General features: G+C 37.4%; 1 protein-coding gene across 4 annotated transcripts in view; it reads left to right on the forward strand.

The window, feature by feature from the left end:
• CYRIA (CYFIP related Rac1 interactor A) overlaps positions 1 to 13,225 on the forward strand; it is a 56,983-nt gene that overhangs the window by 24,163 nt on the left and 19,595 nt on the right. For 2 of the 4 annotated variants that reach the window (XM_065630992.1, XM_065630994.1), the window contains exon 4: positions 12,365 to 12,444. The exons of 1 other annotated variant lie outside the window; for it this stretch is intronic. In XM_065630992.1, the coding sequence (XP_065487064.1) occupies positions 12,372 to 12,444 (73 nt within the window). In that variant the 5' untranslated portion in view covers positions 12,365 to 12,371. Of the gene's footprint in view, positions 1 to 12,096; positions 12,177 to 12,364; positions 12,445 to 13,225 lie in introns of all 4 variants that reach the window. One more of the 4 variants, XM_065630993.1, reaches the window with a different exon arrangement.

Here is a 13,225-nt window from a genome sequence, read left to right on the forward strand (position 1 = left end):
ATCTGTACTCAAGTGTGAATAGGGAGTTAGTTTATACTGAAAATGACATTAACAAGATTCTTAGATCCTTTTTAAGTAAAATCAAAACTTAAATTTTGCTCTGAATCTAAATATGGTGCCTTTTCTATAGTTTCTGGTTCTAAAAGGCTTGATTTGCCTTTCAAACAGGAGTATTAAACAGGCAATAAGAAAATATTGAAAGTAACTAACCACCTCACTCCATTTTTTCATTGCAGATAATTGACATTTTAAAGCTAAACGTATGTCATCCCATATATCTGGGTTTTAGTCAGAGACTACAAAAGGGAAACTAGGTTTTTTTCTTTCTCAGCTTTTAGTCTGCTTTGTAACTTCATTGAATGAAGGCAAATAAAAGTGATATTTCTGTTCACATGGAGGATGCAGGACTGGAGCTGAGGGCTGACATAGCCTGTGTCAGATGCTGGGCTGCGATGCCCTGCTAAGAACACTCACAGCCTCGCTCTCTGCTAAGCCTGGTTACCCCGTTTAACCCCGTTTAACATTCCAGTAGAAAGGATGGTTTTCATAATTTTCGATGCAGACACAGTTCTTTTTAAACTAAATTCTGAATTTCAGTGGGAAGAAAGGGAAAGCAATATGTTTTTTTTTAATACTGTTACTCATTCTGGAATGTGATTATTAAAATATTACCTAGATTAGTTTGGCTTTGGAAAGTAAGAGTAGAGGAGAAAGTCATCCACTGATACTGGAGCTGTAGTCCCTGCAAAAATTCAGCTTGAAGCGTGCATCTCCTGCAGAAGTGAGTTAGCACTGATCATCGAATCACAGAATAGTTTGGGTTGGAAGGGACCTTCAAACCTCATCTAGTCCAACCCCCTTGTAATGAGCAGGGACATCTTTAGGGAAATGCTTGAGAGAGTCCAGCGCAGAGCCACAAAGATGATGAAGGGAGTGGAGCATCTCCCTTATGAGGAAAGGCTGAGGGAGCTGGGGCTCTTTAGCCTGGAGAAGAGGAGACTGAGGGGTGACCTCATCAATGTTTATAAATATGTAAAGGGTGGGTGTCACGAGGATGGAGCCAGGCTCTTCTCGGTGACAACCGAGAAGACAAGGGGTAATGGGTTTAAACTGGAATACAAGAGGTTCCACGTAAAATATGAGAAGAAACTTCTTCTCGGTGAGGGTGACGGACACTGGAACAGGCTGCCCAGGGAGGTTGTGGAGTCTGCTTCTCTGGAGACATTCAAAACCCGCCTGGACGCCTTCCTGTGTAACCTCATCTGGGTGTTCCTGCTCTGGCAGGGGGATTGGACTGGATGATCTTTTGAGGTCCCTTCCAATCCCTGACATTCTGTGATTCTGTGAACTAGACCAGGTTGCTCAGAGCCCCATCCAGCCTGGCCTGGGATGTCTCCAGGGATGGGGCATCAACCACCTCTCTGGGCAACCTGGGCCAGTGTTTTTTGTAAAAAATTTCTTCCTCATGTCTAGCCTGAATCTCTCCTCTTTTAGTTTAAAACCATTAGCCTGTGTCCTGTCGTAACAGGCCCTGCTAAAAAGTGTGTCCCTATTTTTCTTACAGGCCACTTTTAAGTACTGAAAGGCCGCAATGACTCGGTGCACATATAAACTAATGATTAGATCTAATCCTGGCCATTTGCTGAGGCGTAAAGGTACGAGCGTTTCAGAGAAGTCAACCACTTTTTATCAAGAGCATGAATTTTCCTGCTCTTTGTGTCAAAACCTCTGGCTCGGCCGTTGGGGGCGGCAGGGGGCGCCCCGGCCCCGCCGGGTTCGGTGTGTCCTGCCCGGGAACCCCGGCCCTGGGGTTGTCACCGCAGCGGCACAATGTCCACCCCTGTGCATGTTTGATTTCACTCACGTGGTTGAACAATGCTCGGTTTTCTTTGTATAATGGGCCTCTATACGCTTGTGCATCTCGTAACGGGGAAGGGAGCGAGCTGTGCCGTGAATGGGCTTGTGATTAATCGCCGTCGAGATTTGTCAATTAGCTAAAAATAGATTTTTACAGCAAGGCAGGAGTGGGATATAAAGTCACCACTGTGCATGAATTTTATTGTCTTAATAAAAAGTTATTGTGCAAATTTCATTGCTAAATTAGGAATAGCTTCCAGTAGCGATTTGAATTAATTACTGCGGAGCCTGTCAGGGTCAGTGTGGTGTTTTAATTTTCATTTACACTTACAAAAAAATCTAATTTTTAATTTAAACGTGGTTTTAATTCAGCGCCATCCACAGTAGTCCTTCCTTATTTGTCATCTTAGGCAAATAGCAGGCTCGTTAATATATAAAAAAAAGTTGCACTTGTTTTTAGCAGCTCGTGTTGGGGCACAAAAGCTTGTTTGGCATTCTGTGTGTGTAAAACACATTATTTGAAAATAGATTTACCAGGGAATGCACTTCTTAAAGTATTGGGCACAATGCAAAATTAAGAATCTTTATGTTTACATCATTAAGAGGGCTAATGTGTTTGCCTGTTAACTAAAGGCAATTTTCAAGGTTGACTATTTTGCAGAAAAATGCCGTGGACCCAGTCTGCCCAGATAAGTTTTAATGAGTGTTTAATGTGAAAGAACATGAATTAATAAAATAATATCAGAAGGGATTAAAAAATGACACAAAACTAATTAAGAAAAAAGGGGAAGTTTTATTGGAATTTATAATTTTCTGTAACTCCTTCATAATTACAGATTAGACTAGCGTTTTGGAGGAAATCTCTTCTTGTTCAGTATTCAGTCTCTTTGTCCCTTAACTTGACTGTGAGAGCAATCTTTGAACAATTATGGAGTTTAGCAGCTTTCTACCCTGTTTAATTTATAGTCCAGTGTAATGATTAAATATTTTTTTTTCCTCAAACTTTCTGCTTACCATTCCGTCTGCATTCGTGGGATTGATTTGTTGTTTTCCTTGAGTGGAGTATTTCCCATTTGCATGTAGTGAATTTCTTCTGGGTAATATCACCAATTTATCAAAGTGGTTTTGAATTAGGGTCCTATTTTCCAGGATATTTTAATTCCCTTCTAGTTTAGTACATATTTTAAAAGTCTACTTTCTTCTCCTCTGTCTGTCACTAATTAAAAGTATTGAACAAAACCAGATCTATACAGCAGATACCAGATACTATTTAAAAATACCATCATCTTTTTTGCCAGTAAACCACTGGCAACTACTTTTTCAGACTTTCAGTGTCACAACAAATTCATGACACTAAATAGCATTTTCTCTTTTCTCATCTCCAGTCATTTGTCAAAGCTCCCTCCTTTATATATTTCTTTGTTTCAGTTCTTCCATATGCTTATACAGGCATATCTATTTTGAAGTCTCTATTTTGTCCATGGGAATAACCTGTTGTGTATTTTCTTAACTGTTGAGTTTCCTGCACTCCCTTCTCCCAAAAATCAACTTTCTGAGAGACCTGTTCTTCCAGTTATGTGAAATTACTGAAACTACTTTTTTAAAAATCATGATCTTCAGTTTGCTGTTTTTTCCTTGCTTAGTAACCTCTGCTGTTTTTAATTATTTCTCCTGTGTTTCCATCCTTATTCAGTTAATTCTCCCCATAAGTATCAAACAAGTCTAAAATAACCATTCCTTTGGCAAACTCCTCTGTGCTATAGAAGGAACATTTATCACCAGTGAGCTCCAGGAGCTTCTACAGATACCTGGTTAATGAACCCTCCTGTAGGTTCTTGCCTTATTCTGTTATTCAGATGCCTCTGTAGTTCAGCAAAACCTCATTTCTTTACTACTTTCTTGGGATTAGGTGGTCTCTCACATTGCTGTCTTGGGATGATACCTGTTCATTCTTCCTTTGTCCTCACCCAGAGACACATAAGATGTTTTTCTTTTACCTTTTTTCTGAAATTTTAAGTTAAAAAAAAAAAAGAAGGTATCGTAACGCAAATTGTTCAGCAAGTTTTCTTATTGTGTGTAATGAGATATTAAAGCAGACCTCTATCACACAAACGGCAGTATTTTGAGCTAATGGCAGCTAATCCCTATGAAGACCACATTTCATCTTTAATTCCTCAAATCTTGAGCTATTGATACCTATTGTGTCAGCCACAGTTATTTTAATTCCAGTAATATCGATATGTTTGATCAGAATGAATTGTCTGATTAGTATTGTAAGATGTTGTTTGACTTCTCTCCCCGTTTCCAGTAAAGAATACTTATAAAGACAGCTTCAGATCTATATCTTACAGATCATTACTTTCCAAACCAGAAGTACAAATTTAGCCAGCAGAATACATTATGTCCTACATACTGACACATTCAGAGCAGATCACTAGCAAATATGCGATAAGATATCCAGTCACTCTAGGATTTATGTCTGGCTTGACTCAGATTATATGTGCTGGTTTGGCTTTTATTTATTAAACGGAGAAGTAAAATAAATAAAGAACAAAGTTAACATGCAAAGACTTATTCCCATTATCAACTGGCACAAGAAATAACTTGGAAATGAAATCACTCTGGGGAAAATCTTTACCACAGTTGCACAAAGAACTAGAATATGATGGTTTTCATCTTGTTTTTTCAGACACTTGCAGTGGATTTTCTGTGAGTATAGTGCACAGTACTCCGTGTGGCATAGTCAGAAGGCTGAATACTTGACAGTCATTAAGAGAAGGGACCAGCCACATTTTTTTCTGTTTCTGATTTTTCACCTGAGAGTCCTGTTTGTGATTCTGTATCGAAGAATGTATATGATCTAGAGCAGATTTTCTTTTACTCATATTCACAGATGTCAAAAACAGATACCTGTTCAAATGCCCAAATCCTTAGATTTCCAAAGTGGAGCATGTTCTGAAATGGTGTGTTTCCTTTTTCACTATGATTTTGGTGAGAAAAGACAAGGACGAGAAAACTTTAAGAGAAAGATGATGATGTAGCTGCTTTTCTCTTACAAGAGTTTGGAAGAACTGAGTCAAACGCCACCTGGAAAAAAAAAAAATGAAGTGGTTTTGTTTTGAAGGAAGAAACACTTAAACTAGCCAAACCTGTTCTGTTTCTGTTAAAGGTATCTCTCTCCTGTGTATCAGTTTGGTAAACATTAGTATCGTGCTTTTCTTACTGAACAGCATCAATTGATAGAGGCTTCATTTATTGCGTGCAGGGAAATTGTCTCCCTGTTTTGTGTGGCAGCATCTGTGCATGCGAAGGCCTATTCAAACTAGATTATTGTAGTTACTGTACACTCCTGTGGAAGGATCAAAGTACAGCAGTGTTTTCTTAATTTCAAATATAATTCTATTCTAATTACTTAATTGACTTCCATTCTACTTTTTTTTTTTTTAATTATTATTATGATCTATGAATTGGAATCCAGATATTCTGGTTGCCTGGTTTTCATCCTTTCATGATGGCTCTTCTGCCATGATGCACTTCGAAAATATATGAGAGTTCTGTTCAAAGTATGTTCAGGTGTGAGAGCTGGCATCTAGAAGAATCTCCCCCTTGAATAACTTTTAAGTTCATCTGAGGTGATCAGCTTTTTTTAACCTTTTTATTTTAGTGAAACCATGAGCCAAGCTCTTTAATCCTTGGGGCTACAGGTACTAATATTGTTGGCCAGCTCTTTTAACATTTTATGATTAGTGAAAAATGTATTTGTCATTACAAACTATTTATTAACTCCCTTTGATTTGCCTCACCTTTTTTGTGTGTTTTAATTGTGTCCTGCAATCTACGAATCAGTTAAGAGCAAAAGCTCTTGGCTTGAAGTGTTGCTTATCTAGGAATTGTAATAAAATAATTGTTCAAAGCAGAAATGATTCTTTTATCTTGAGTTACTTTCACCTCAAGCAACTTTTTTCTCTTATTATGCTTTTCACTTCTTTACATCTGTTTTTTGAGTTTGAGTTTTGTTGGGGTGGTTTTTGCATCGCTTGCATAAAGATTGTGTGGCACTGGTTTTTCTTCACTTGTGTGTAGGTTGCTTCTTGGTGCATCTTGTTATGTGAATATGTTACTTATGTTATGAAAATCTTACAAACCCAGTATTTAGAGGCCAACATTAGGGATAATTTGATGTTTTTCTGGAAAACAAATGTAGGTTGCCTTCTGAAAAGAGCTTGCGTTTGTTTTTGCCTTTCTGTGTCTTACTAGAAAATACTATAGGTACTTCACTGTGAAATATCTTCAGGGTCTTTTTGCAATTAGCATCTCAAACACAAATGTATGAGTATTTTTACACATTTTTTTTTCTTAACAATGCAGTCTGATTTCTAAAATAAAGTCCGTAGAGGAATAATACCACTTTTCAAATATAACATCTATTTGCACAGCTATCTGTTAAATATCAGCTGTTATATTTCTCTTCATCAATGTAACTACGGTTTATAAAATTTAAACATTTACCAGTAAAACAAGTGTAGCTAATGATACTACTATATCCATGAAAATAGTTTTACCTGTAAGAAAATTGGAGAGATGATTTAAAAAAAACCCTATGTGGAGTTTGATGGAGATAAATGTAAGGTGCTGTACAGAAGCAGGATGAACAAAAGACCAAAATGCAGAAGGGCAAACAATGAGTGAAGTGAAAGTGTACAAATAGTATTTGAGGGAAAAGCACAGTTTTCTGCAAGACACGATTCCTTCATTATGTTTGGCACCGTACTTGGATGCATTCGGAGCACTGTACTGAGAGCTGAGTGGAAGTTGGACCCCTTGGAGAGGTTTCCGAGAAGGGCAGTGAGACTGGTCAGCAGCAGGATGACCATGAGCCAGCACTGTGCCCTTGTGGCCAGGAAGGCCAATGGTACCTGGGGTGTATTAGAAGGCGGGTGGTTAGTAGGTCGAGAGAGATTCTCCTTCCCCTCTACTCTGCCCTGGTGAGACCTCATCTGGAATATTGTGTCCAGTTCTGGGCCCCTCAGTTCAAGAAGGACAGGGAACTGCTGGAGAGAGTCCAGCGCAGGGCCACAAAGATGATGAAGGGAGTGGAGCATCTCCCTTATGAGGAAAGGCTGAGGGAGCTGGGGCTCTTTAGCTTGGAGAAGAGGAGACTGAGGGGTGACCTCATTAATGTTTATAAATATGTAAAGGATGAGTGTCATGATGGAGCCAGGCTCTTCTCAGTGACAACCAATGATAGGACAAGGGGTAATGGGTTCAAGCTGGAACACAAGAGGTTCCACTCAAATATGAGAAGAAACTTCTTCATGGGGAGGATGACAGAACACTGGAACAGGCTGCCCAGGGAGGTTGTGGAGTCTCCTTCTCTGGAGACATTCAAAACCCACCTGGACACCTTCCTGTGTAACCTCACCTAGGTGTTCCTGCTCTGGCAGGGGGATTGGACTAGATGATCTTTTGAGGTCCCTTCCAATCCCTGACATTCTGTGATTCTGTATAATAAAACGTGAACTGTTGTGATTGAGCTTAAGGGGCTTTTTGAAGAGCTTTAAGCAGAGTTCAGACAAACATCAGTGCAGAATGACAGAGCTCCTGCTGTTCCTGTTTTGGGGTCTAGATAACCCCAACTGTAACAGTTTTATAGCACTGCTGTCAGTGTGAATCAAAATGCTTCCCTGTTTATTGCATAGAAGAAAGAAAACGAAGAAAGCAAAAAACCCATTATTAATAGAGTGTGCAAATGCAATTAAAAATTATCTTTTATATCTTCTTTCCTCTCCCAAACACAAACCAGTGGGTGACACAGGGTTTCCTTCAGAAAACAAAGTAGATTATCTTTGTTGAAAAACTTCAGCTCTTTTTAATCCTTGTTTGTTTTTATTTTATTCCTTAATAGAGTAAACTGTTCTCTGAGTCTTGCTCTTCTGCTCTTCTGTTATAAGCACCTCAACAAACTTCATAGCTGGATATCACAACGATTTGGAGTCGTGCTTTTGATCTGAGAGATCTTGAGTTCAGATGCTGGTGTTTTTTTGAAACCACAGTTAATTATTCATGCAGTAAGGTCAGTTCCACCACTTTAATGGCACTAATGCTTCATGCAGTACAGTTCCTTCAGACTGCGGATGGGCTGCCTGTCTCTGCCCATGCAGAGGTGCCATTAGGGATTATCTTTCCTAATCATTCATTGCCACTCCTGAACTTGGGAGTCTCTGTTTCTCCTGAAACTCCCACTGGAGCCGCTCATGAGAACACTCCCAGCCCTGCTTCGTTAGATCTAAATGGGTTTAAGCAGTAGGTATTTGCTGATCCAGCTCATTTTGACACAAGCCTTTTAGACTATGTTTATGTAAGCAGGCAGATTTAGGAAAATAGTATCTGGCAAAGGAGCAGCGGTGAGGAGCAAAGGGTTGAGCTGGAGAATGTGGCTTTTTTCACTAAAACCAGGTTTAAATGCTTTGTCTGTTGTACCTTCAGTGTAGCTGCAGTGATGCTGATGGCTTTGGTTGGAATTGATTAAATTAGTCCCGTAAAAGAAGAAGAAATAAATTAGTACTTCTGTAGCAATTTATATAGCGCTATAGCTATCATTTACAAGATAATATAAAACTCCACACTTCAAAATTATGTCATTGCTTAAAACTGTGTGTAAATAAATATTTTAAAGAGTTAAATAACATGAGATTTAGCTTTGGGCATGCAATATTTAGTAGATAACACCTGGTTTGTGAACATTTACTAAATTTTCAAAACTCTTTTAGTATATAATAAAAACATATTTCAGTATATTTCCAATATACCTGTATAAAATCCATGTCAGATTTGAAAGGTTGCATTTTGATTTGTTTTGAAGGGGTAGTATTTTATCCATCAGAATTCAAAAGTAAATTGATCATTTTAGTGGTGGAGAGGAATTTATTTTCCCATCCTATATAATGCCTGTAAAATGTCAAAATTAAATTAATGAAATTTTAGGGACAAAGTGATGTATTAGAAAACCAGCCTGTGTTACTTTGTTCAAACCTCGGCATTTTGAAATAATTGCCTGAATAATGGTATATAAAAATGCAAAATGCTAAATGTACCTTCTAGTTCATAACTGTTTTTACAGTTTCTTAATGTCTGTGTGCTGCTAATTAAATATTGAGCATCAAAAATTGACTCATGAGCTTTAAACTGTCAATATTATGTTAGAAAGTATTTTCTGTATGTTTACGTAGTATCTTAGAGTAAACTTTAATGGCTTTGAAAACAGTGGAAAACATGAAAATGAAAACAACATTGTCATGTCAACGTGTCATCATTTTTAAAGCATACTGTTAAGTTGGGATTTAAAGGGATTGGGACACTGAAGAGAAGCTGCTATCATTTAGGAGTGCTGCAACAGCAATTTTTTTATATGTGCGTTGTGTCTCGTTTCAACATTTAAACTGATTTAACAGTAAGTAAAACAAAATGCTTTCCAGTTTAATGAAATGGAATTTTATGGTCTTCAGCTAAACCTTTCTGTCTTGCTCCTGTGCATCAGCTGTTTATTTGCATATCTGTTACAACTGCAGTATGTATACTGACCTGCTCAGAATTTGTGTCATTAGTTACTTTGAAGGTTCATTAAAAATTATCCTGGAAGTTACTTGTAGTTCCTGAGATCAGGAATACATTGTTAAGAGTTTCCAGGAAAAGACAATTTGGAAAATCCATGTACTGGGAAGCAGCAAGCCATAAAGAATAATCAATTTTAGGGCAAGGGAGTATATTTGTTAGCACTTACATTAAGGTGAAGGCTGACCTTTTAACACAGAGTTAAAAACTTAGTGTTGAATGATGAGTTATAGTTTAAAGTAAAAGTTTCTTGCAACATTTAGGTTGTTTTTTTTTTTTTAGGAAACCAGAAATTATTTCAAATCATGAAAAAGTAAAGTATGTTTAGCAGCTGCCTGAACCGTATCTTCTAGATGTTGATGTTGAATATCACTATTTTGGGGGGTTGATATACATCAGAAATTGTGTCAAACCAGTGCCCTTGAGATCCTTGGAAAATGATGCAGACTCACCATGAAAATGGGAATCAAGTTTTTGGCAGGGCTCTTGTTTCATACTTGCAACCTGAATAGCTGAATCAGTTTCTACAGTGAGACTGAAGGAGAGGGGAATAAAATGAAAAGCAAGCTAAGAAATATAGTCAAAAATCCGGAAAAAATACTCATAGTCAGAAGTCTCCAGAGCCATAAGACGGATCCGAGCTCGGGCACATGCCCTCGAGCTGCTGGGTGCGGATGAGGCCGCGGATCCCCAGGTTTTTGGCAGGAAGGTTTCCCGGCTGGCGGGAGGAGCCGCGGGCTCAGCCCCTCGCTGGCTGCAGCACCGGCCTTGGCAGCAGAAGAAATGGTTGGAGACTCTCTGAAGATCGAAGGCAATGAGGTAAGAGACGGCTGGAAACCAGTTGAGACTGAAGAATCCAAACTGAGTGATTAGATTGTGATGGTATTTCATATTAATCGCAATAGTTTCTTTGAAGGTTATGAAAAGGAAATTAAAAGTATGCCCGTTATCTTGTCCCTTTTACCTGGTGCTGATAAAATGTATTATACCAGTTCGATGAAAATGTTATTGAAGATACAAGTTTTAATGCTGTATAAAGTCTATTTTGCTCTGTTTGCAGGTTTTTTCCCTTTGTAGGCTAATCAGAAAGTCAGACTTGGTTCATAAAGAGCAGATCTTGTTCTGAAAGTAAAACCGTGTATTTTGTTTTTCCTGTAACTTTATGAATAATGGAGGATGTTTCTTCATATTTCAATGTTGTATATGCAAGATGTTGCTAATTGTAAAGGGCTTGACAGTCTGCTCACTGGATCTGTTCTGGAGAGAAAATTTTGAAGAAGTAGTTAATGCAAAACAAAGCCATTTGTCTAACAAAAACCTCATTTACATGAAGCTGCATGCACTGAACCGATTATCGGTTAAATTTATGTCATTTTATGGAATGACTATGTCTGCTTCAAAATTCCAAGACCTACACTACCTTTCTAGGTTTTCCTGCTATGGAAATGTATCCCTAATATGCATATAGAAATTAGGGTTCATGATACTTTTATTCTGTAATGCTTGGGGGAGAATTTGAAAAAATCTTTGTCTCCTCATATGGCGTATGAGCCATGTACATGCTTAGAATAATTTTTTGCGGTCTGATTTCTTAAGTGGGAAAAGAGTTAAACTGAAAAATAGATGAGCATCAGATGCGAGCCCCAAGAGCCATGGTTTAGAGTACTGAGAATATTTATCTTTGAGGCAAAAATCAGTTTTCAATCTGAGTTTTAAATCTAAAATTACGTTTTTCTGCATCCCTCCAGGCAGGCCTCTTTATCCTCTTATGTGCCTTTCATGGTTTAATTTTTCTCTCTTCTGAGAAAAAGTTTAAGTTTGCCCAAGAAAGCTATATTTTTACATAATTTTAGAATAATGTATCTTCCTAAGGACTGTACTGGTAAAAAAACTTCTCTTCAGACCTCCTTCCTTCTTGTCTTGCATAGAGAATTTTTTGAGAATTGGTCACTTTTCCTTTGGGGACTTTTTCATAACTTGAAATGCAAAGGCTTCCAAGGTGATAAAAGATAAAGAGATAAAAGGATAGAGTTTGAGCCTCTTTTTTTTTTTTTTTTTTAATGCATACACGCATTAAAGTTAAAAGGTTAAAAAAGCAAGCTTTTTAGCTTTTCTTTCTGATATATTTTGTAGTAGTATTTTATAAAACCTTGCTGATTGAAAAAATTAGACTTTTTCCCTTAATTGAGTTATTTTCATTGAATAACATGGATTTATGGTAAAGAATCCAAACCAAGGATTAAGACCTCTCTTTTTTTTTTTTCCCCCCCTCTGGAATGGTGTTCTGTAACCTTGAATCCAGCAATTTAGGGAATTTACAAATACAGATACAGTTCCAAGTTTGTTTCTCTTACTAAATAAATAAACTCAGAAATATATGTTTGTACTTTGTGATGTTATACTGATGTTTAAATTCCAGTTTGTTGAATGGAATTATTTCTGTGTTTGTCTAAGGTCTTACTCTCTCTGTCCCCATGCATAAATATTGCAGAACCAACCATCAAAATGTTTCTCATGGTCCAGAACTTGCCAAAATGTTTAATATATGATGCAGACTGTATCAAGCCCTTAGTTGTAGTATTGTAACTTTACGTATATAACTGTTTATGATTTTGTTGCATTTACTAGGTTTGCTGGGATGGGTAATCTTCTTAAGGTCCTTACCAGGGAAATTGAAAACTATCCACATTTTTTCCTGGATTTTGAAAGTAAGTTCAAACAACTACAAGACAATGAGAGAATCTTTTCCCTGACTTAACAGCAAACTGAGGAAAAACTTTTAGAATGTGATTGCTTGCAGTTTGTATTTTCCAGCACAACCAGCCTGTCCAAGTCCTTGTCTCTAAAATCATTTGTTCACTCAGGACTCCTTTTCTCTTCCTTTTCTATTTTTCAGGAACCAAATGGGAAATCTTTTAAAAGTTCTCACTTGCACAGAACTTGATCAGGGGCCAAATTTTTTCCTTGACTTTGAAAGTGAGCAAAGCTTCTTGCCTGGCTTGCCTTCTTTGCTTATTGTTTCCTAATAAACTGCATGCGCTTACGCATCATAAAGCAATTCAAAAGGGATTTGCAAACAAATCAAATTACACTTCAGTCGAATATTGCTGTTTGATATTCATTAAAGCCATACAAAACTACTTAAATTCATTCTGAGCAGAGGAGGGCACGGAATAATAGATATGCAGGTAAAATCTTACCTTGAATTAGTTTCAAAACATTAATGACCCATACTTAAATTTACGTATGGATGAGCTTGACCTCAGCTTTCTTTAACAAATCAGGGTTAAAAAAAATGATTTATGTTGCTTCCTTGAATAGACATATATATTGGAAACAGAAATATAAAGCAGAAAAAATATAAGCAGTGGAGGTGACACTATTTTTACTTAGTTCAGTGATGATTTAACTGGGATTATTATAGTTTCTAAAAAGTAGTGAAGTGGTCATAGTGTATGTACTTGATTGCATCTCTCTTAATTGCATGGTTATCAGTTTGCAAAACGGTGTTTCACATTCTAATTTCCTTGTCACACCCATATCTGATTCAAAGCTATTTCACTTTTGTGATTACGGTTTCCCTGCATATACTTCTAGACATTGGCTTGAAAACTGGTCATCAAATCCTTAAATATGGGTTTTATCTTACTCTGCCACTTACATGAAATGCTTTTTATTTAAAATGCTAACAATGTGCAATGTTTTGTCTCTTAATACCTTTATTCTAAAAAAAAAAAAAAAACCCACCCAAAAACAA

Source organism: Caloenas nicobarica, chromosome 3 (genome assembly GCF_036013445.1).
Source record: "Caloenas nicobarica isolate bCalNic1 chromosome 3, bCalNic1.hap1, whole genome shotgun sequence".
Lineage (NCBI taxonomy): Eukaryota > Metazoa > Chordata > Aves > Columbiformes > Columbidae > Caloenas > Caloenas nicobarica.